General features: G+C 34.9%; 1 protein-coding gene across 1 annotated transcript; it reads left to right on the plus strand.

Annotated features, from left to right (window-relative positions):
- Window positions 1-2,351: 2,351 nt before the first annotated feature.
- Window positions 2,352-26,165, plus strand: LOC140743119 (uncharacterized). Its single transcript, XM_073074182.1, has 8 exons — window positions 2,352-2,554; window positions 14,536-14,750; window positions 16,841-16,941; window positions 17,122-17,186; window positions 18,589-18,864; window positions 19,534-19,608; window positions 20,025-20,267; window positions 20,745-26,165. Exons 2-8 carry the CDS (start codon window positions 14,536-14,538, stop codon window positions 20,910-20,912), a joined length of 1,143 nt encoding a protein of 380 aa, XP_072930283.1. The 5' UTR covers window positions 2,352-2,554; the 3' UTR covers window positions 20,913-26,165.
- Window positions 26,166-26,302: the final 137 nt, after the last annotated feature.

Raw genomic sequence — 26,302 nt, forward strand, 5'->3', positions numbered from 1 at the left:
CCTATGCTCTGCTGGAACTTTAGTGTGAGTTCTGGGATTGTTTATATTTTTAAATTGTAGATATATTTTTAGTCTACATAAAACCGATGAGTTCCCGCCATCTGGTTACGTGGACATGATTGAAAAAAAAATATTTGTCGAAAATCCATCCGATTTTTGCTATTCTAGTATGTTCTGCTGGCACTTTAGTGTGAGTTGTGGGATTGGTTATATTTTTAAATTGTAGCTTTGTTACTAGTCTACATAAAATCGATGAGTTCCCGCTATCTGGTTACGTGGACATGATTGTAAAAATATATTTGTCGAAAATCCATCCGATTTTTGTTATTCTACCATGCTCTGCTGGCACTTTAGTGAGAGTTCTGGGATTGGTTATATTTTTAAATTGTAGCTATGTTACTAGTCTACATAACACCGATGAGTTCCTGCCATCTGGTTACGTGCACATGATTGAAAAAAAAATATTTTTCAAAAATCCATCCGATTTTTGCTATTCTAGTATGCTCTGCTGGCACTTTAGTGTGAGTTCTGGGATTGGTTATATTTTTAAATTGTAGATATGTTACTAGTCTACATAAAACCGATGAGTTCTTGCCATCTGGTTACGTGGACATGATTGAAAAAAAAATATTTGGCGATAATCCATCCGATTTTGGCTATTCTAGTATGCTCTGCTGGCACTTTAGTGAGAGTTCTGGGATTGGTTATATTTTTAAATTATAGCTTTGTTACTAGTCTATATAAAACCGATGAGTTCCCGCTATCTGGTTACGTGGAAATAATTTAAAAAAAATATTTGTCGAAACTCCATCCGATTTTTGTTATTCTAGTATGCTCTGCTGGCACTTGAGTGTGAGTTCTGGGATTGGTTATATTTTTAAATTGTAGCCATATTACTAGCCTATGTAAAACCGCTGAGTTCCTTCCCCCTGGGTACGTGAAAATAATATTAAAAAAAGTTTTGTCGAAAATCTTTCCGATTTGTACTATTCTAGTATGCTGTGTTGGCACTTTAGTTTGAGTTCCTGGGTCAGTTATTGTACAAATGTATAATTTTATTACTAGGCTTTGCAAAATCGACGAGTTTCAACTTTTAAATAACCTTTTTGCAGATTTTTTTTGGTAAAATTTTTGTCAATTTATTTTGTCAATAAATTATTTTTTAAGTTTATTTCGCGAGAACTATCACTGAAAACTATTAGGAACTCCAGGTATTAGCTAATTACACTAATCAATAGCTTTTTTTTCAATTTTGTAGAAAATGCTCTGCTGTGTGAAGTTAGCAGATCATTATTTCATTCTGCTTTATCTCCGTGAAATCGCCAGAACTATTTCTGAAAACTATCAGGAACTATAGAACTCTTGTGCATGCGAATAGAACTCTCATTTTTTAGTGCTCTGCTGGCAAATGCTATGCTAAGTTCACCAACATGTTCTTAACCACTAGGCTATCACTGCTTTATCGTTCGTTCTATTGATATATTATATTACTATCTTTTAATTATAGAGAAGCGCAAATGATCGTCATTAATATGTGAACAGTTAAACTTGGCAATCTACGAACTACGACTGTCGGGCCGACCAAATTAATGTGTATAGTCCTCAGAGTAAACGAACAGTCATTATGTATTTTTATATAGTCTGTGGACTATAGAAGCAAGCACGAAGCAATGCCACTTGGAACTGTCATCCATGATCCATCCAAGCCAGGGAGGGCACACTTCCATACAAAATGACTTTTTGTGCAGATACGAGCGCCACGTAACGACTCGCCCCGGAAGCTTCAAACTAAAATGGCGTCAGACTGACAGTTAACTGTCAAAATGATGTGTCTGTTGTCAAATATCCGCAACTTCGTTAATCATTTCTAATTTGAAAAGTTGTTTTTGCACTTCAGAGAGACACCGTTGCGACGACTGTACATATTTGATACCTCCCACGTAAGTTGTATCTTTAACATCAACTGTAAAGGAGCGTGATTCAAAGATTCACATTGTCACAAATTTTTGTATCTTTCTGAAATTTTGTTAAGTATGTAAATGTAGTTTCGTTCTTGTATCAAAATTAAAAAAGAAAAAAATATAATATAATTGAAAATCTTTGGAACACAGTCATTAACCGACTTCATTTATAGTTCGTGTTTTGGAGATACAACTTATAATTTACCTAATTTTAATACATATAATGAATAATGAATATATGATAGGTATCTATCTATGTATCCTATATATATATATATGTAAAACCCATGAGTAGTTCTGGGGCAGGCCACTAGGGGCGCTTTAGGGGGGACAAAAAATACTTAGAGTTGCCTCTCTATAACATGTATATAATAATACTCTATGATCCAAGCATAGCCAAGACTAGCCAAGAGCCAAGTGTATTGCTTGCTATCAAATCATATGTTTATTTATGTAGGTTACTCTTTAGCTTATGGTTTGCTTGGGTGTTGAGGTGTTTGTTGAGTGTTGATTTCAAGTGCGGAGGCAGTGGAATGCTGTTTATTGTTATTAAATTCTAATTTGTGCCTAAAAACAAACGTCTCATCTATAAGGTAAGTGCATTTACTCTCTCCAATTTCGTGTTTTTCCCGTTTGATCGTGTGAGATTTCGTAATATCCAGAAATTTATTTGAGGAAAAGACTGCGCATTAGGCAACAATGTGCGCATTTTGAATCTTGCACTCGTATTAGCGAATAATTACGCTGGGGTATCGCGTTGCGTGGACAACGTGGGGTGTTTGGTGTCGTTTACATGCGGATCTAAAAATGTGTCGGGAGGCATGAGGAACGTTAGACGCAGTCGGTGACGCTCCATCTAAAAATGGAATGAGTGGTATTCGGTGCGTGTTGGCGTCGTCCTCCGTGGTGCTGGTCGCGTTCCGTCCCTGCGCTTATGTAATGGCCCTTCGGCGTGCGACGGCTCCGAGAGTCGGCACGTGCACGATAGTTCCACGTCGGAGGCTCGCGCACGGCGCGCACGCGGTCGCGAGCCTCGTCCAGTTTCCTAGCAACAAACTGTTGACGCCACTCTGACCCGATGAACACAAAAACACATGGTAATTGTCGTTACATCACACGACCACGCGACGTAATTTTCGCGTGTTACGTACGTTGCTAGGACTAACGCTGAGCCATAACAATCAACTTAATGTGCGATTGAGTGTTTTTCTAGACTTTGGACATTAACCGTTCATTAAGTAAGTATGTCATCTTTTTTAAACTGCAGCTGACCTTCCTATTTCTGTTGTTACATTCGCTAGCTCTGAGCTGCTTGCTAGTAGTAATTTGGCGCATAATGAAAAAAATGAGCTATAAATAAATTGCAGACCTCATGACCCAGATTTCATTTCTATAGGAATTCTATAAATACTTGTCACCCAGAAAAACAATACTCTGTTTCAAACAAAACTTGTTTCATAATTATTCTTGTTGGAAGTGGAAGCATCTAATAGCCTGTATTTGGTCAAGCAAGCAAAGGTATAAATTAATTTCAAGTTATATGAAAATAAATTAACAATTTTCAAGTCATTATTAATTATATTATAATAATGTTAAGTGAATTTCAATGCCATTCCACAGTCACAGAATATATGATACAGACTATTGTACTCATATTATTTAAGTATATGAATTACTAAAATTATTAATTTCCCTATATTTTGATAAAGCAAATTTTTATTATGAATATGTAGGTGTAATAAATTTTATGCATCGAGGTACTTTTATGATAACGATTCATTTTCGTGAATTAATATATTTTAAGCTTTTTATTACTCAAACACTCTTATTCATTCAGTAAATAAACCATTTTTAATTCTGATTTGTGTTGTAATGTAAAATGTTAAAATGTAAATGTTTTGTACAATGTTCCTTAAAAAACTATTTTCAATGATTTTAGTATTTAAAAATAAATCACAATTAAAGTAATTTTATATCATTACATATTTTTTACATATCATATCAGGGAATCATATAAGTCATGTTACGCAAATATATTTCTTGCCATGGTCTTATCTCCTCTAAAAAGATAATTTCTTATCACATCTAGCTAAAATATGGTATGGCCAACTTTACTGCAATATAGGTAAATTAGTTACTGGAAAAAAAAATTATTGTGTAACCATAGTTTTTAATTCACAAAACTATGTTTTATGAATTCAGTACATAAAATTAATACATAAAATTAATTTCATTGCTAATAAAATCAAATTTTGAAAACCTCTTTGAATAATTAATCCCATTCAAAGAGATTGCATCACATGAATGGACATAATATTAGTTACTGAATTATTTTCATATACCTAGACAGAGATTATACAGTTATTTACAAACATAGGATTTTCCGCTACCCATTTTGAATTTAGAAAACCACATTTTTAAATTTTAATTCATATAATTAGTTTTTGTATTGGATTCTGTTCGGTAGTCTTCTCTTAGTTTTTCATGTGAGATACTATAAGGTTATAATAAAAGTACAAGGTAATATAATGTTTATAACATTATAATTAAAATAATTCTTGAATTAATATTATAAATACTGATAAAATATTATTATAATGTTTTATCATTACATCCAATTAGCGAGTGATAATGTTTATACAGTTATTTGCAGCTACTCGTAAATGCTTTAATTGAAAAAAATGTATGTTGAAAATTTAAATATTTAATTATATATCTCATTTAATTTAATTATATATATCATATAATTAGTAAGTTGTGATAATTGCTATAATATTGTTATTGTGCAAATTGACAACAAAGTTTATATGCTCAAATGTAAATCAAAAAGCAATTGTATGCCTGAGTGATTGTTTTGCTTCAAAATTATTTTATTGTGGTTATCAAATTACAGCCCCATTGGTACCTATTATCCTCTTAATGAATATTACCATAGGTAAAAATACTATGGAATCCTATGGGTTAGCAATATAGCTATTAATATGCCATATGATGTTGAGGAAATAACAAAATACTTGTTTTTCTGCTCAAAAACAACACAATATTAGTTGTTTATGCAACAAAATTGTAATGGACTGATATTTGTTTGAATAAACTATAATACTGGTAGAATAAAAAAAGAATATGTTTATGTTTTATGTTTATGAAACTATATATTACTTTTCTTTGAAGGTATAATAATTACATTGTAGCTTAAAATTACATGTGAAATAGTAGTTTCATGCGAGTATCTTGTGGGTTTGAATAATTTGAATTTTAAATAGTGGCCCTTCTATGATCTTAATTGCAATATTCATAAGAATAATTATTTTCAAGCCCCCTCAAAATTTCATTCTTTATTTCATTTTAGAATCCATGTTTAGATAATACAACAACCAATTATAACTCTTTGCTTGCAATATGTTCTATATCAAGTAAATAGATTGATTCCCAGCTAGCTCAAATATCTCCAAATACATTCATATAATTAGTGTAAAGGCAATGAGTGTGTGAAGTGTTCATTATCAGTTGTTGTTGTACTAATTCTCATATTAGAATTTCCTTGCCTGTATTATTTTAATTACTCGCAATTATTCTACAGCGATGCACGTGCAAGTACAGTAGCAACAATTTACGATTATTGTTTACGCCTCTGCGATAACTATGTCGAGTTGTAGGACCATTGTGTAATCGTATCCAAGTACCATATCACGCGTAGCTCTGCGGGTTGTGAATCGTTACCGATCTTAAAGTTAAGCAAAATGGGCGCGGTCATTCAAAGTAGTGGTTAGAAACTCAGCCTCTTATACAGAGGTTCGAGGTTTAGAACCCAGGCACACCGTTTTGGTTTTTGTAAATTATGTAGTGAAACCTAACAATACGGTCTTGGCTAGCGTGGTGGACTATGGTCTAAATCAAAATCCCTATGAAAGGAGACCCAAGCCCAGCAGCGGGAGCGTAATAAATTTATGAGAGAGACGAGGGCGCGGTCGGAAGTGGCATGAGTGACCGCTAGTAAAATTAACCAAATTCCTTGCGCGCTTCCGTGCTTTGGCACGTTTGGTACGTAGGTGGCTTTACGGACGATTTTGAAGCATCTGAATAGGGTTGACCACTAAGGGCAAAACAAACCCCCGTTATGTCGTAGATTTCCATGCTCTACGACGCCATAACGTAACATGGGCGGGTTTTTGCCCTAGAACGTACTTTGCTAAACCAATGTGCACTGTAGCAAAAGGTTTGTAATGGAATGATCTAGGCCTCTTCAGTTATATTAATATTCGGAATGTTAAGCCACATAAAATAATTTAAATAAAATTCGTTGAAAAAATTTACAATGAAATTTGTAAATTATGCTGAACAAAGCCAAAGGAAGAATATCAACCATGTAATGAATTAACGTATGTAACAAAAACCAAATAATATACTCAGTGATGTGTATTTGAACAAATTCACGTAACCTCAGCTATGTTTATAGAGTAAATACCGTACGATGATAAGAATTTCAGGGATAATTGCCAGGTGTGTTTGTGAGTTAGTAACCACTTCTGCATAGTACAAAATAAGAAGTTGGTTTCTCATGCGTTGGTCTTGAAAGCCGTGAACGCTTAGTGAACTAGCAAACGAGCATGCAGTCCACATGATGAAACCTAGGTATCTAAGGTATTGGAGATCTACCTGAGGTCAGTTATAGATGCATGGCTCCCTCTGAGAATTAAATGGAACGCCTCGAATAAGTATGTCTTCCTTATCACATCCTTCAAAGCAAAATACAGCAACGCTTAACACTGATATTATTATGTAGGCAGAAATAGATGTGGCCGTGGTGCCTCTACTGCCTCTAGAGGCGAATCACAGAGGATTCTGTCACCTTTAAAATATATATCGGTTCACCACACCCGTCAAATCCGAAATAGCTGTGGCGGACACAGTCCGATCTCGGTTATTTAAACCTATTGACTGGGCTTGTGGCCTACTTATAACATTGTAACAGGGGATTCCTATGTGTATGCATAATTGAATATGTCGTAAGAGACACGTGTCTCAATCAAGTGCAATAACCGAACTGGACCGTGTATTACTGCTTGTATTTTATTTGTTCCTGCGTCTCGAAGTAGCGATAACGCGGTGACATGGAGCACTGATAACAGTGGTCGTGCAATCTCTGTGATTTTGTGACGTAGCACTACCGCATGCCGTGGTACGTTTATTTCGGGACTGGGTTGCAGTATCTTAATATCGTACCGACTGCTCAAGTACGAATAGTAAAACTATTGTTATCAGTGACGATATGCGTCGCGCGATCGCCATTATCACGAGGGTCGATTTGCGGTCTTGGAGATTTCTAAATAACGAATTTAGATTTCTGTTTTGATTATCGGTACCTGTGTACACATCTTTAGAGTGTGTGTAATATTATAACAACTTGATTAATATGAAACTTTTAATTTTAGTCAGCATCTGGAATTCTACTCCGCTTATACGTGACATCGACTATTTCTCCATAACATACTTACAAATGTCCCTTTCATAGTGGCTTGACGGAAAATAAACGATTTTATTAATCCAATAGCTAAACCTCACCCTAACTCTGTATGGCTTTAAGCTGACACGCGAATTTGATTGTGACACTTTTTCCATCCATCGTATAGTCAAATCAATTTAACTTTTAGCCAAATCTAAAACTATGTTTACGAATTTCCGAAACATCTTCATGCTCATAGCATATAACGCAACGTGTCTTATGACGTCATAGTCCTAGAAACAAATTGGTATACGAACAGTACATCAGATTTATTGACTTAACAAAGCCTAAGCCTGAATACTATACCAAGTAACCGTCGGTCGTTTTAAGAACATTTCAGTTAATGTTACGTAATTTGTTATTCGCATTTGAGGTGTCACCTTGCCTAACACGATAAGCATATACGGAATAGTTTTAATACGTTTATTATGATGATGTGTATGAAATGGTATTTTATATGAATGTTTTCGTATATTTCCTAAATAATTACAAAGGGTAAATGGTGATAGAATATCATTACACTCGGAAATTTGCCACAAGCCTCCATGGTTTGTAAAGACCACCTTGGTATTTCAGAAACAGTGATCAAACTTAGATAGGACTCTTATCCAATCTGTGGTTGGTCGTGGATGTCTATGGCCGGGCGGGACGGTTGCCATCTGCCATCAGGCCGGCTGTATGTAGCATCTCCTGTGCACAGTCACAGAATAACTACAGCAGCCTGCCATGCGAAAGATCTTAGGGTAAATTCCAAACCGGATAGTCCTAATAACCGGATATTTGATAGTCCTAAATAGTCCTAATGAATTAAGATAAATTGTTGTTTTTAGGTTCCATACTTCGGTGTGTCCAGCTCTCGACATCACACACATTTAAATAAAAACATGTAAATATTAGAAAATTGTTAACTTGCATCTGCTTTACCCAAATCAAAGCAGCAGTTATCGACTGTCAATAATTATCACATGAATATTGAATAGTGAAACTAAGTTACATATTGCAAGTTAAATGCATTTAAAGTATTCATAAATGTGAAGGCGAGGCACTGGGCAGGCATGCCGACATAATTGTAATGTTAAAATTTAAATTGAAAGTTGTCGAGTAAGCTTCCCCCGCACTTTCATCACTATTTGCTCGTAATTGAAGTTTTATTACAATGTACCTACTGTCCGGTATGCTAGCAAAATAATTTCTTTTAATTGTTTTTGAATGAAAATAACGTCGTAATTAATAGTAATTTATTTCACAATTACCTATTTATATGTTTAGGCTTATTTCCATAGATTAGTAAAGATTACTCACTCCTAACAAGAAAATGTAACCAGTTTCGACAATTGAAATTGTCACTGTTGTCTATTTTCGTATTTAAAAATATTTAAAAAAAAGTAGTTTTTAGAGCCTTTATGAATGAAACGATATTTCTCCGTACTTTTTCCTTCGATTCTGTGTTTTTGCACCACTTAACTGCACATGTCGGCTTTGTTCCGCGTAAATTACACCATGACAGCCATTAAATGACTGACACATTCCTTCAATTACAAGGCGGTGAGATATCTATACTTATATATGGTTATTTCGAAAAATAAATGTCATTCTTGTTATATGTAGATAACTTATATTTTTTGAAACATTCGCAGACATTGCAACTTTCGATGAATCCAGATATTTCAAAACTACAGACAGAAATAATTAACACAATTTTGTATTTCGGGCATATTTTATCAGTGTAATAATCGTGAGGTTAGAATTATTCTAGTAAGTTCTGTTATTACCTCTTACTAGAAATATGTCCACTGTTTGATTTCTATTATATAGATGTCCAATAAACACATTCCTATCGTGTGCTCTAAATAACTTTGGACGGCGCTCTCTTTTATTGATCCTTTCTCTACTGTCTGTTCTATATAATAAGGTCGTTATAAATTAGACTTTATTTCTGATTTATGCACGCGTTATGCGTTTCTGTTTTCATTATTTAATTTCCATTCTTCATCATTATTATCAGCATTATCATCGTTAACAATACATTAGGGATCGTTCAAGTACAATGTAAGCAGCATTAGTTATTTTAAACCCTCTCCATGTCATCAAAAATAAGCAAACCTTTGGTGTCTGCGTGTGTGTGCCAAATACCACTCATACAAAGTAGTGGTAGTATTCACATGCCTTTGAAAACTTATTTTTTAAAGAACACACAGGCATATTACAATTTGCATTTTACTGCCAGTTTCTCACTAAATTTAAGAAAATCTTTTATTATTGTTTAACTACCATTATTTGTAATACATACAGCGATTTGGTATGACTAAGAATGCGAAATTGCGAAGCCTAATTTTTGGCGTTGTCATGCCAACGCTAATTGGCCTACACTAATAGACTTTGTTATATCATTGCGGAGTCGTAGATAACCTTTAAATACAAAACAACATCTTGAACTGGTACCTAATTACTATTAAAAAAGCCGACTACTTATAATAGTTAACTGAGTCTGTAGCCGACTCTCCCAAAATTTAGATGAATCCGACGACACCTCGTATGTTAAAATATGTCAAGCCGTTTGGACTGTAGTGCGTGCCAAGGAATGAGACATACAGACATACACTCGAAGAACATTACCCTCCGCAGGCGGGTAAAAAGCGCCAAAGTAAAATATACGTACTAATATAAGTGAGTAATATTAATTTGATTAAATTTCTATTATTATATTGTATTCCCATGAGGCCGGAATATGGCGGATATTACCCAAAATACACGTATGTTTTAAATCAGTGTTCCACAATAAAGTTATTTAATTGGATTGATTGAATTATTTTTATAAAATTACTTTCTCGAGTAAAATATTAAACCATACCAAATTCCTTATATGCGTAGTATACACGGATTACGCACACGTGTAATGAAAATTGTGTCGATTGCGTTCAATACAAAGAAGAATGTCGGATGTGTCGTTACGTTATTGTACGTTACTGAATTCGTGGAAAAATTTAAAATGTCATGGTGAGTCGTGGGGTAATACAATTTGAGGCTATATGAAAAGTTCACAACATTCAAGAAAACAGCGCTCACTTCGCAATCTTTCTCTATCTTTGTTTAAATTTTGTAAGGCTGTTTACAAAAGAAAATTCTCAAACAATGTGCATTGTAGATCGGCAACTCGTCGGCTTGGCACAGGTCTTCCCGAATGAGAGGGGTTCACGTCGTAATTCACTGCGTCGGGCAAGTGCAGATTGGTAACTTTTTTTAACTCGCAGAAAGGTTTTCTCACAAAGTTTTACTTTGCCGTTTAGTTCAGTGTATAATTAATTTCTTATACTCATATAACTTTGAAAAATTTGATTCGACTTGTACCTAGGATTCGGAAATCAGAAGCTTCAATCAAGAGGCAAAGTCTGAATCACTGGGCTATCACTGCCTTTAAAGGCTGTGTAGGTACTAAAGAATTTTCCAGAACAACGTGCAATGTAGACCAGCAAGTACCATACAACTTGATATAACCTCAGCCGGTAAGCCAAGTTAATATGCACTGAAGGTCAAGGATCATTGGCATCGGTTAACGAGATTTCCGTCACTGTAAAGAATTTATTCAAGCCATGGTTCGTTTTCCGTTAAATTATATTTATTGTTTTTATTTATTACGCGACAAATTGTAGGAATGTGGATCGTTTCGTACTTGAATCAAATCTAATCTATTACTACGTATTTTTCAATTGCTAGTTGAAATAAGTTTATATTAAAAAAATAAAAAAGAGCAAGTCAGAACGCCTCTACTATTGTAGCACATTTCCCCATTTTGTCTACACGTCTATCTCGAATGTTTTGAGCGCAAAGACGAAGTTCAATTGTTCTTAGAACATCATATTCATTCTGCAATTTCCTATCAAAGAAGTTATTTCTTTAGAAATCTAACTTCATGAGATATCTTGAACTTGAGCTATACTGAACATTGAACTTAGTTCACGGGCGCAACCCATGTTATTACGTAATAGGTCATAGTATCAACAGTCAGATTTTGTGTGGGTTTCTCAAGAGCTAGATCTGAAAATACTGTTGGGGCGGGTCTTTGAATATAGGTCAGTCTTCTTATAGTAGTATCCACAAATGTATAGATACGCCATTGTATCGATAAATGATTTCCGTTTCTGGATACTCGTACGCTCACAACTCTCGCCATTTATAGGGTTGAAATGGTAGCATATTCACAATATTGTGTCAGTTTACCTTTTTTATTTTAAATCCGTTCGCTAATAGCTATGCCATGTTTTCCTATGTTGTGGTAATATTTTCACACACGTGTATACAGCATACACATATAACTTTGTTATACCATACGCCAAGATAAGACAGTCGTTCAGACTCAAAATAGACTAGACTTCTTTCATCGTTTAAACACTGGCTTAGAGACCACGATCCGTACACAGCGGACCATTATAGAAATTTATACCAAGTTCTCCAGAACCGAATCTTGCTGAAAAATGCACTTAACCACCCTGTTGTTCTAACGTCTAAACTGTTCTCATTCCGAGGCCCGTGCACAATACATTAATAGACACTATAAATCGTGGATGATGCCTCAGTATCAGCCGTACCGTTAAATCAGTGAGCCCATTTATAAATTCGTATTGATTCCACGTTACCACTGTGCCAAGGTCACGCGATATTATGCGATTGTGTTGTTACGCGATAATTTATCGGAGATAGATGTTTTTACGTTGGCCAAATTCGTAACAAAGTTCCCGAAGCAGAAATAGTTTGAATTTTTTATTTAAATTGTTTCGTGTCACGCTGACGCGTGGCGTGCGTGTTTATTTCTAAAACGCGTGTTTTTCACGAACCGTAACATTACCGGTTCCGTAAGGTAAAGGCCAGACATTAAATTGAATGTTTAATCGGTATCGTCATACTATTGTTTACTTAATGTTTTGTTTTTTACGGTAAAGTAGGTAAATTAATTGAAAAATCACGCCTACGGTTACGTTATTAATACTCGTAGCATAATTTACTAGATACATTACTTTTTGATGATAATGACGTAAGGTTTTTTAGAGTATTACCTATTATTCGTATACCTGAAAGTACTTTAAAAAAGTTCTCAAAGGTTTTTGTAGTCTACCAAAACGCACTCAGCCAGCACGGTAGACTAAGGATTAAATCCTCTCTCTGATAGAAAACCTGTCCACACTTCGATCAACAATACCAATCCACAGCAGTAGGTCCGTAATTGGTTGACGATGACTACTCCATATTACCAGTATGTATGTACTAAGATGTTATTACAACTCGTTAAAAAATGAGTCTTCTCAACACTGCGACAACTATGACTTGTATAATTATATTTTAACAATTCCATCAAAAATGTATACTAAAATGTATTAGATAGTACACGCAGTTCAAGTCAACATAAAAGATCGTCGTTAGATTGATCGACACTCTGACCTTCGGCCATTTAACGTAGTTCAATTAATCAGTATGTTGCTGTTTGATTGAACGAGCGTTGCTATTGAATAGTTGACTTTTAATCAACGTAGGTAATTTATGTTGTGAACTTGTATCATGCGAATCTATCTACCTAGAAACAATTTTCTGGGAACAGTGTATGAAGTAAATTGTATTTGTTTTGTATTAAGTATTAGATTTATTGTCTGTCCTGGAAATTTGTATGGGGTCCTAAGGGTATTTTCTAGTTTTACATCTTTTTTAGTTTTCCCTACCTACTCTGTCCCATTTTCTATCCATTACTCTTTTATACTCTTGTAATCACAGCACAGTCATGTCTAGAGATTGGAACGACGTGGCTGCTTTGATCTCATACGAGGGACATAGATTTTTTATATCACATGATGCAGTTTTTTTTTATCATAATTGGCCTTCTAAGTTTTTCAGTATTTTCGCAAATCACCATAGTTTCGAATTTCCCTGACCATGCTTACTGGATAAATTCACCCTGAATATATGAATCGTATAGAACAAACTTGAGTAGAGCCTGTTTTACGAATTCGAAATGTTATCTATGCATACAATGTTTATCGATTGTTGTAGTTGTAGTTAGTATTATTTAGTTTTGTACGTATATTAATGTAAGCACTGTCCGGAAAACATTCAAGTTCTTTCTTTATCTTCAACTTTGTAAGCAAGCCATTTGATAAGATTCGCAAGTGCTTGCTTTGTTAATGCCCATTTCATAGTAGGTACAACTCGTTTGAACTGAATTCTTATTTGTTGTGTGATTGAGGTGTTTGCAAACGTTACCCTGTACGTAGACACTATTCATCTTAAGTAATTGAAGCACCATCTTTTTTAATGGTGTTTATGGCTTTGGCTTTTTGCCTTTCAGCCCAACTTTATTGTACTTTCATCATTATATTGAGGCACAAATAAAGCTAATAACAAGTTGTAAACTTAAACTAATAAAATAAAATAAAATTTTATCTATGGTTGTAAAATTGTAAGTCGTAATTTTTTCATGTAAGTAGTGCTACATTTAATTGAATCACGATTTAAGTAGAATATAAAATCATTTTGAAATAGCAAAAAAAAATAGTTATTTATTTTACTCCATGGAGTAAGATACTCTTAAAAAATTGCATTAGAATTATTTGAGATACGTGCGGCTGGTCTAGTTGCAAAAACCTGTAAACGAGAAGGAATTTACATCGCAAACACTTTGACGTTACTTTGTGACTACTAAGTCAAACTGTGTTCTTTAGGTCGAACAGCATACTGTTACTCAATTAAATTATTTTTCACAAATTTTCAGTGTTTTCAGAAACGGTCATTTATTATCAGCTTCATAGACGCAATTTCGATTTCCCCAGTAGTCCACAGAAATGTCACATCTGGGTTGCAATTGTCAAAGGACGCACTTTTCAAAGGCGCCCCTGCCGCATGCAGAGAAAATTTTATCGCAACATTTACGCACTCATATCATATCATTCAATTTACAACTCGACACTGTATGTACTGTGCTATTTTGTTCAGATTAATGAACCACACTATCGCTTTGGGAAGGACCTGTAGTGATATCTGTGTTTGTGTAAAATAAATAAATTTATTATGTTATCTGTGGTTTGACAGATGGCGCCAATGCGCGGCGAACGTGGCGGGTCCCCGGCTCGAGGCGCGCGCGCGTCGCTCCCCCTGCCTCGTCGCCTCATCAGACAGATTGCACGCCATGTCGCCTCCAGCGGCCGCTCCCTCCGCCGCCTGGAGGTCTCCGGCCGCATCATCGACAACTTCGATGATATTGATGACATTTCGGACGAATCCGACTTCGAGGCACAGCAACCCGCGTGAGTATATTGTGTGTTGTAAACTACGAAGTTTCCAAAGACTCGTCTCTATGCCCGTCTCATGTGTCCCATGAGGCAAAAATGCCCCTTGTGATGACTGTTTGATGCTATTGAGGACGTTTTCGATAAAATAGATTTTAAGGTACCACAATTGCAGAACTCCCAAGAATATGTATAGAACATATGCCTATACGTCCCGGTTGCCTTTTGATCAAATGGCAAAGAATATTTCATCATTGCCAAATAAAATGTCGAAGAAAAATCTATGTATGAATACATCCCTCTACTTTCCCTGCCCTCCTTCAGGATAATCCTGCTTTTTTCCAGAACAGGCTCTCCACACTATCGGAACCCTATGTGTGCAAGTCTAACTTGGCCAATCATTTTTGAGATGTCTCATCTTTAACTATATTATGTTTTGCGTACGCGTTGTACCTGTAACATAATATCTCTATGCCACCGCTACAATTAGTACTGATGTAAGCATACCATGACGATGCATTCCTACACGTGTATCACTATAAATAGATGTAATGTTCTTTATGTTAAACCGCGTACTGCTATTCTGGTACATCTTTAACCTCTCAAATTAAAATAGATGAAAGATCTTTAAGTTCTTGTGAATTGGAATGCCCCACTTAAGTCCAAGTAAGTTTGACTTGTCACACAATATCAGCAGCTATAATAATTATTTATTTTTACATTAAAAGTGTTGAAAGAACCTTGTTTTATGGTCGCTCGTTACACATGTTAAAGATAGGTCATGTATGTAAACTTTGTAAATCCGTGTCTGGTATGAATATGAATGTATTCTGACCTGAGATGTTTAGTAAAGGAAATAAATGAAGAGTTTGAACTTAATCCAACGTATTGATTCTTAACAGTGCCAACGCTTTGTGTCTCATCCCTTTAATTCTCCAATCGTAACTGCAACTATAATATGACTGTCAAATAGTCAGCATATCCGATCGCCATTTGCATAATTAAAATAAAAGCATTGGTGTATTTGCGTACGCACGTAATGAGTTATAGGTACTTTTTTAACGTAATCAGTAAAAATAGTATAAATGTGTACATTCGCTAGAGGTGAAACTTATCTAAAAATTATTGATACAAAATGGTACGAAATATGACGTATCGTATCATATCATACTTAAAAAATATTTTTATCTGAAAAACTTGCAATATTTAGTAGCCAACATTATTTCAACAATTTTATTTGTATGTTTGCCAAAACTCACTCTCATCAATTTTCGGAAACGCCACACAAATTGTGTAACTTCAAAAAGGTGGCGCCTAAAACGTTACCGTAAACTTATCTCCAGAATTATTTCCAACATATAAGCTACCATCAATCAATGCCAGGCTGAAACCGTAGTGATAATAGTTATCACGTTTTTAGGTTACCGGGTAAGACAAGGGACCTTGATAGCCACGCACTTGATTGATGGAGCTTGCAATCTTCATACGTGTTAGCAATCTTACGTGATAAGTTTTGAGTGTAATAGATACTCGTTACTATTATGTCGATCGTGGCTTTATTATACGGATATTGTAATATTGGTGTTGTGTTGACTACAACAGAACAATCTCTCTTGTAAACATTGAGGTACCTAGTACGGTCATACGCATAGCCAAGTATGTTGACTATAGCTAACCCACCCTTACTATAATATTTCCATCCAGACTTAAAGGCAGATGAACTATAACGTATTAATAAAATGATCTGTAAATTGAAATGCGCCCCATCCTTTAAATTAATTTCTACTTTTAAATCCGTTACAAAAACTTGGTATTTTAGAAATTGTATCCTTCTTAAAAAAATGATTTATGCTTTTCAGTCTGTGGAGTGTGACATTTTTTGATTATATTTATTTATTTTTCGTTATTGTCATTCGAATCGAGATATATTTCAGAGAATTTTAATTCCCTATGGAAGATAACAGTATCTTCCACAGAGAACTAAAATTTTACAGAAAATTGTTTTAAAAAATTCTACCCACAAACTAAATAAAAACGCAAAAAATACTTCGCATTTAATATAATAAGTAAGATATAAAGATAGTTAGTAAATATTTACGTTTCTGTAGGGTGGCGTGCGGCGGCGGCAACGCCGGGAACCTACCACCGGCCGACCACGATGACGACCTCACCAGTCTCAGTTGGCTACAAGATAGAAATTTGCTCAGAGGTAAGAACGCTAATTAAATTTAAATCCCGTAATCTAGATATAGATATGTCACGTACAGTACGTATACATACATGTCGTAGAGCAATTGCCATGTGTGTGTTATATTGTAGGCTGGCTTGCATAATTATGTCTATTATTTATGAAAAAGAGTAATTTATCAAATATTATATTTCTTTTCAGGCATAAATTTAACAAAAGGTGACATGGAAGACCCAAAAATGCTAAGCAGTCAAGTCATTGTCAAAGTAAGTTAATATATTATCTTGATTATTACGTGCGCACATGCCAACGTATTTTTAATTTTTATGTAGTTGAATCTCAATAAAATCGGTCAATAACCAATACATAAACCACCCCACGGAAGATAGAGAAAATGGTTGACAAATATTCTTTTTATACAAGTGTCTAATAAGTATAATGAAAGTGCCTGTAATAGCACAATAAAATATCATATCATAGTTACTATAAAACAGAATATGTTGTATTCTACTAGTTGTGGGAATAAGCATCATAATTTAATTCATAAACTACTATATAACTATAAATAATAAAGTAATAACACACAAACACATACGGGTTCACACAAACACGCACACATACATAGGCGCACACGCGCACACACACACACAAACACACGCGCCACTCACCTAAAATAGCATGTAGACTATCTCCATCACAAAGCACTTATATTATTATGCTAAAATACAACTACACTCTCCCTAAAATTGATGAATGATGGAGTTATTGGATAAATTAAACAGACTTGCAGAATGAATTTTACGTAGAATATGTACAAAATATACGCGTGACAGGATTAATTAGATCAAAATGACACATATATTTAAAAAGTAAATCAATTTACATTGAGTTTATATATCTTCAACAATTAATATCACTGTTTTTTTTTCCTTTTTAGCGTACCATATATTATAAATTTTTGGCACCTCAAAATTCTTTACACAAGTGGGAGCGTTCATACAATAGTATTGGTTTATGATGTTACGTCCACTGGCCCTGTTTGTAGTGTAAATAAAAATTATTGTCCCCATGACCTCGTTTCGGAAATTCTCAGTTCACGCGTCACGATTATTATATTGTGTCAAAAATTATTGATAATTTATTGTGTAAATCTTTGCTGATTTACGTAATGCACAAAATACATTACTTTTTGAGATGAGACTGAAGAGTAGGTCATTCTGAGATCATCATCAAGGTTACATTATGGTATATTTTTACATCACGCGAGTTAGTTACCACGTGCGTTTGTGGACTGCACGCGTGACACACGCTTTTATAGATCCTTCCTTTCATGAAAGCCTCATGCCCGCGTGATGCGGAGATTTTAAAGCGAATTAATTCACACATGCGGGTGAGAATTGCACTTGGATATATGTACACGTGCGTGACATGAAAAAGAACAAAAGGCTACACCGTAAACATTTGTAGGTTGATGTTGAAGTATATGTTTAATAATACGCCTGAGATACGTAGAACTCCAATTCTATCTGGGGTTAATTACAGATCCATTCGAGGCGTGGCCACTAACCATGACAAAAAGCATTACTCGCTTGCTACATATATCTCAAAACTTCAGATTTTTTTTTGTGTTAGATGAGGTAATGAAACCAAAAAACACGTTACTTCCAGACAGAGACACCGCGGACTCCCCCTCCAGCACGGGCGCCGTCCCCGCCCCGCACGCCGGTCAAGGCGCCTCCTTCACCGCCCGCCGCGCACACCAAGCCGCCGTACTCCTTCTCCTGCCTCATCTTCATGGCCATAGAGGCGGCGCCCGCCCGCGCACTGCCCGTTAAGGAGATATACGCGTGGATAGTGCGACACTTCCCGTACTTCAGACACGCGCCCCAGGGCTGGAAGAACAGCGTCAGGCATAATCTGTCGCTGAATAAATGTTTTCACAAGGTTGGTATTTTTTAACTCCCACCTGTGGATAACTGATTGGAACAGAAGTCTAAACATAAACTACTAATAATCATAGGAAAATTGCTACTAGTAAAGACTAAGTTAAGAGCAAGGATGGTACAGTGGGTATATCGTCAGCTAGAACTAGAACACATCAACATTTTACTGGTGTAATTGTTAATCTTGGTAGTTGCCAGCAACGCCGATCTCAACTTATAGATCTCATGTGATATCGGACACATAAAGTAATTCGACTTTTAAATAAAATAAACGTGATTGTTAACTCCGTTTGATTACGGCACTCCGAAACAAACAGAAAATAAGTACTATTAGATTTTGTGGCACAAAATTGAAATTGCATAGCGCTAGTATCACTGAAGTCAAATGATTTTTAATCGCATATTTATGCTAATTTTTAATTAAGCACACAATGTCGCGTCGGTATTTCAATATTTATTTGTATATTTATTTACTTTTGAATGAATAAATGATTAATTTTACATTTTATTTTTGTAACTTTCACAAGGTGTTTCAACAGCACGTTTCTTGCTGGCCATATATAGATTTTGACTCCTAATTAGGATCTGTTATATATGACACGATTGTAACTATTAAAGTCATAATAAAAGCCTTGAAGAGTGTAAATTTCATATTTATGTTTAAATGCAGGTCGCCGCCGCACCGGGACTCGGCAAGGGATCCCTGTGGACAGTTGATCCCCAGCATCGTTCTACGTTATTACAGGTATGCATTGCAATTCGAAATTGAATTAGAATACAAGAAGAACATATTTTGATTATATTTATTGTTTAATTATTTTATAGTTGTCGTATATTCTTCCTTATTAATAAATTAAGAATTGACACGTAAAATAATCCTCACGAAAATAAGTACTATCTATATCTTGTAATTGTTATTTCTTACTCTTGCTTAAGAATCGTATGGAGACATAATTGTTCATAAAGTAATTAAATATTTAGTTTATTGTGCAAAAAAATGGTATATAGTCTAATATTTAAAGATGTATTAAAAATGCTTTATTAATAAGTTTGCATTGACAAAAGGAAATTGACAAATTTCGTCAAATACACAAATAGACCTGAAACACATGAATATACATGCAATCTATCTATACAATATCGTCTCGTCCGAAATTCCAGGCGTTCGGCCGTCAGCCGATGCCGCAGGTAGAACCGGAGCCGCCGGTGACAGTCAGCGTGGACGTAGCGGTGGGCACGGACGCGGAGCCGGCGGGCGCGCGCGAGCGGAACGCGCCCGACCCGGCGCTGTTCCCGCACCTCGCGCGGCGGCTGGCCGACGCGCGCCCGGAGCCCGGCGCGGACGAGTACCTCGCCGCCGCCACCGTGCTCGCGATGAAGTACGGCCCGGCTGTGCTCGATCAGGTAACGTCAATTTGAGGTTACCTTCCCGATCACCGTTTTTGACGCTGCGTTGTGGACTTCGAGATACCCAAGGGCACGCAATCAGAACTCTCTAAGCGCGTTGCCCCGTCGGGCTCCAGTTGAGCATGACGCTCGCCATACTATTTAGTGTACACGGCGATATGTGACCTCACATACCGCTCTCCTTCCCCGAGTCGCTGACCAGGCGGTTCGAGCTCCCACGCTTACCGTCCTCAACCCCGGAAGCCGCCTCTTACAACAGGCTGGAGATACCGTAGCCCTTTTCTGTTCCCGGATCTACAGGGACAGCTACAAACTAAGCAAGGTGCCCGATCCAGCCTTCTTCCTGGCACGACAGAATATCTAGACATCAAAAGAGATGCTGCTATCTTTTATCCCAAGTACCAAAATACAAATATGATATTTTATCCCTTAAACATCGGTATGTAATGGCATTAAAAATTTCGTCGTTTACAGCTGCCTCCAGCCGCCCACCTGGTGATATCGCGTTGTGCGCGCGACGAGCACTCATACAGCGGCGGCGAGGAGCGGCGCACAGCCGAGGCTCTGTTGCACCTCGCCGGCCTGCAACCGCAGCAACCGCAACAGCCGCAACCGCCGCAACAGCCGCAACCGGCCAGCTAGCCCGCGGCGCCCGCGCGGAGGCTCCTCGCCGTCGTCTTCAAACGCGTTTGATTTGCGTATTGCCGTTCGACTTTCGTTGCGGTGCCTTCGACCGCGTTTGCGTTTGGCGATTTCAACTTCCGATCGGTGATGTTGCGTAAGTGCCAATGATTTTTTTGCGTTAGGTAGTTTCGATATCTGACTTCTAAGTAATATTATTGGATACAACGGCATGTAACTGTTTCTTTTTTGCCGTTTATTAGGCTCTTTCTGAATGTGCTAATATGTGGCTTCGAAATATTTTATCTAATTGTGAAGGAGCACATACAACTTGGTGGAATTATATTATTCGCCTATAATGCTCTACGTCGATAAAATACTTTTTCTACCAACCTGTGAAAAAATGGCATTTGGCAAAGGATACTTAAAAATATACTACTACTATGATATTTTACCTCAAGCGTACTTCAAAATGTTAATAAATTATATATACTTCTTGTATTTTACAATCGTTGGACTTACGCAAATGTGTCACACAGTTTTCGACATAACTCTTTAGTCAATGTTACTGAAGTTTCGTTACGTAAGCATAATAAAAAATATTTTGTCTTAAATTACGATCTAACTTTTATAAGTTATAAAACACTATTTATTGCAAATTATTGAATATTTCAATTAATGAACATTCGTATTTTAATTACGAAAGAGTATTAGTTCAAAAATATCTTTCGTTTTTCCATTGAAACTTTTAAATTTTCTTCTTATTTTATTTGGAGGGTGTCTACATCGTACGCCAGGGTTTTAAAATTTTCTACTCTAATTTAGTGAAAATTGAAATTCTAAAGTTCTAGTGACATAAAGTTGAAGCAAGTCTTCCTATTAATCCTGTACTAGTAAACTTTAGGGTATAATTATTCTATGTCTATCTATTGAAATAAATTAAATATTTAACGTTACCCTTACGTTCCAACATCTTTATCTTATTTCTAAACCAAAAAAATAAAATTGCAACAATAATACGAACTTTACTAATTTGTTAACATTATTTTAATGTACCAGTATACCTCCTTTCCGTGTGTACTGCTCAAACTTTCGTTTAATAATATCTACTTCTAAGTTATAAACTAATATAAAACTATTCTTACGTCTTTCTCTAAGAAAACCTGTTGTTTGGGGGCAAAGCCCCGTCTTCAGTGATAGTCGACCATAAGTTCGTAGAACGCTAATCTATGAATTGGAAATTTGTAGCTCGACATATTTTATTAGGCTTGTCTAGACGTATCTATGCATAGACGAAAAGTTTACCATTCTCTAGTCCAATAAAGACAATTATTGTTCATTATAATAAACGATTTCAATGACATACACATGTCTCATAATATATTGATAAATAATATTAAATTATTCAATTAGTAATGAAATATCACGGTATATAGTTAGACTCGTTTAGTTAGTTAGGGCCTCTCCACACGCGTTACTTTTACATGAACTAAGTAAGCTACGTGGGCGCTTAATATTTAAAATATAAACAACATATTTAGAATTTGCATATCGGTCAAACCTACGGCTAAATTTGCTTCGTTGCCAATTGTAAAGTGTGCAAGGGGCAACATTTCAGCGCGAATTTCAGAGTCTATCCTAGACATCACATAAATATAATACGATCTTCGTTTTATCGGAATTCAAACTATGTAGAATAATCAGATTTAAATATGTAATGTATGTGTGTGCAGTGATTATATTATAATATTGTCTTGTGAAAACTTACTCATATATCTCTTAATAAACTTGCAGTAAACCTCTGATCGTTCAGTCAACACAATGGTAGAAACTTAATAGTGATAGATGTGATAATATTTAGTACGGATTTTTATTTAAAAATAAACAAAAAATAGATGCATAGGTACTCCTGCATTTAGATTTTGTCCGGTTTATGAATAGTTGAAAAATTGTAATTTAATATTAGTAAGAGAAACTATTATTGTAAGAATAAAGTGTTATATTTCCGTCTGGTTGTCATAACAATGCCGATTGTTGCCAGTATATAGATTACCTCTGACCGTGTTGCCATAGAGCAGAAATTACAGATTTATTTAATATATATTACGACGGAAATGTTGTACACACTAGACTTAAGTTCCAATGTAATCATTTGTGTAGCTTCATGGATATCTTCGTGGACGTAACATACAAAATTTGATGGAACATATTGTTAAATGAGCAATAGGGAGGCATAATATACGGTAGTTCACATATTATATATGTGTATGGAATCTGAAGTGTGCGCTGGCAAACAGGGCGATCAAATATATATTTTTTCTAATCAAGTACCTTGCCATCAGGTGATACAATATAATACATGTAAAACTTTAATATAAATTGTCGTTATAATTCCTATCACGAAGCTTGAGCTCTGAGCTACAGTATTGGAGACAGCGTATGATGAAGATAAAATATCTTATTTTGTCACAAATTCATCGCGCTATACAATCAAAGTCAGGTTCTTCAGTTGTTCATCGACCTATACAGTCTAAGTGTAATTCGTCACTTTTCTGTGGCACTATACGATCCAATTCGAGTTCATCACTCGTCCTTCGTAGTAAATATCTCTACTTTGATCACCACTATTCCATGGCGCTATTCAATTGAAGCAAAGTTTGCGATGCTTCTACCGTGTTATACGTTGAATTCTACACTCGTACGTTGCGACACATAATCACACATAAAGATATAACTTTTTAACTGAATCGAGGCTCAAAATTCGTGACATGAATTATATACGCATAGTAAGTAAGTAGCTTTATTTTTGTGTTCATAACAGTGTGATCTAAGCGCAATCGCCTATATGTATATGGACGACAACTATTTATTGAAATTAACGTAGTACCTTTATATTAAAGCACGTGACGCGACAACTTGTTCATACATAAAATTGGAGTTACATAGTATTTTTATGATGATCGTATTTCAATATTAAATAAATTCTTAAATGGTATCACCATTAGATTAATTAAATGTTCGCACATGAACTCACATTATTTAGTTATATTTTTAGGGAAATATGTATTGTTGTTGTTGTATTTTATCATATTACGCCATATTATGCAATATGTACAAAAATATCATTTTTAATTTGTTCGTGATTTGAACATCAGTTTTAAACAATTTAGTTTGCAAGTTTCATCGTTCGCGTCATCTATTCGATGTGTGTTTTAATATAAATAAATAAATAAATTTGTAGGAAACATTGACTAGACTGATACAATGACTGATTTGTGAAGAAGCAATATTATTTATTAGTAAAATAACTTGTGTTTATCGGAACGCATACATCTAGAATATCATCATACGTTGTTCTGTGTGTTTATTATGATATAATTGTCAATGCTTGTAGCTGTTTCGGTGTACATAAATCTGACCGCAAATTTCGCTAATTTAAACATATTTCTGATGTTTAATTACAGTCGTATCTTGTATTACTCTAAATTAAATTGAGTCTATTCTGGAGGCCTTTATGCTGTGGTAAAATAGATTTGAAAGGGAGGGGACTATATTTACACGCTTCCACCAATTATAAAAAAATGTGCCTAGAATTACTGTTATGAGTTATGATTTACAGCGAAGTAAAAAATATCTCAATCAGATGCACGCACATTTTTATCCATAACATAATCGTTATCTTCATAAGTATAAAGGCTTTCAAGTATAAAAAAATATCTTCAAATAGTGTAGAAGGAAATTTGCGGCTAGAATAATTCGATTTAAAAATCTATATTGCACTATATTTATACCATATTCTAAATTTTATAAATGTCGTATCACTATAGGCAATGGAAATATCGCTGTGTGCCAAATATTATATAAATATAACACTTAATACCGTTAGCAAGCGAATCCAAATGAAATATACCAGTAATGAAATGTATTTATCTAACAATAACGTTATGTAACACATAGGTAGTATAGGCTTTAAGTGATATTATAAATAATGTAATTTAATTGCTAAATATTAAATACATACGTTTTTGCTGTATTTAGGAGCGTCTTCCATCTTACTCATATTGTTTCTTGTAGGATATAATGCGATCGAGGAAAATGCTCACGGAAAATTACTTCAAAATAAGCAAAAATTGAATTACTTACAAAGATATTTAATATAACATTTAAAAATTATTCGAAAATGATTGATATGAAATGACTATAAGTATAAACACATTACGGGTTAAAAACGTGAACATTTTTCCTCGGCCGAGCGACTCACTAGCCTTTCTTTCGGTGGTATAAGGATATTTAGATGAGAAATTCAGCAATAATTAGTACCTAATTGTAGTACTTTGCTGGTAGATGCTACATGTATAATTATATTATGTGTGATAAATTGCGATTTATTTTAAGTGCTATGTTTTGAATAATGTTTTCTAAGCACGAACAACACTTGAATTTAACCCGGTTTATATGATAAACTTATATGTAACCTGACTTTTTACTGTGTACCTATATAATGTTAATATTTGAACAATACTAGCGTCAGCAACATCATATTATGTTAAGACGTACCTTTATGAACAACGTAAAATTATTAACCATACAGAATATTATTGACGCCTGCCAAAAAAAAATATCAAAAAAATTAATAATGCAGACTATAATCACTGTTTTCTTTCAATTCCAAATGCACAGTCAAAAGTCGGATTATAGAGAGGGTTCTAGACTACTGTTGTTTGTGTATATAAAACACGTTTTTAAGAGAGTTATATCGATATGATATTAAAATTGTTGCGGCTCATACTTTATCGTCAAAAGTAATTTATCAATTAATTTATTTTTAATTAGGTTAGTGCGCTGTTGATTTTGTGTCGTGCTCGATTTGTGAACCGAGAAATTTCGAACAAAATCATATTTTTTGGTAGTTTGTTTTTTGTTTGAAACCATCGTTTTGTGATAAGTTTGTGACATCACCTTAATTTTTATTCATATAATGAAATTGATTGAATACATTCAGGAAATGAAATTCGTTCCGTACGGAAAAGTTTGAACTTATTAAAATTAAATGGTGGTTTAAAAAACAAAGGTGATGTCACAGTTTACTATAACTAGTTATATTTTACTGTCCGAACTATATTTAAGTATAGAAATTATCAATGTTGTTAATATTTTCGCCGGCTTTTGAACGACACTTTATTGCTATTGTTGAGAATTATTGCCAAATTTTTATTTGTCCTAAAATCTTTGTCTTTGTACATATCCATTAAATAAATTATGTACCGAGAATCATCTAGTGTTTTAATGTTTACCTCTTATAATTTATGCTTTTATTGTAACTTTACTTTACTGTTTATTTTATTTTACTTACTTGTTTATTTTACTCTGAAGCAGTAGCAGTAGAAAAAAGGTCCGCTACTCCAAAACTC

This window comes from Epargyreus clarus, unplaced genomic scaffold (assembly GCF_041222505.1).
Source record: "Epargyreus clarus isolate Ecla_fem2 unplaced genomic scaffold, WU_Ecla_fem_2.2 ptg000001l, whole genome shotgun sequence".
NCBI lineage: Eukaryota > Metazoa > Arthropoda > Insecta > Lepidoptera > Hesperiidae > Epargyreus > Epargyreus clarus.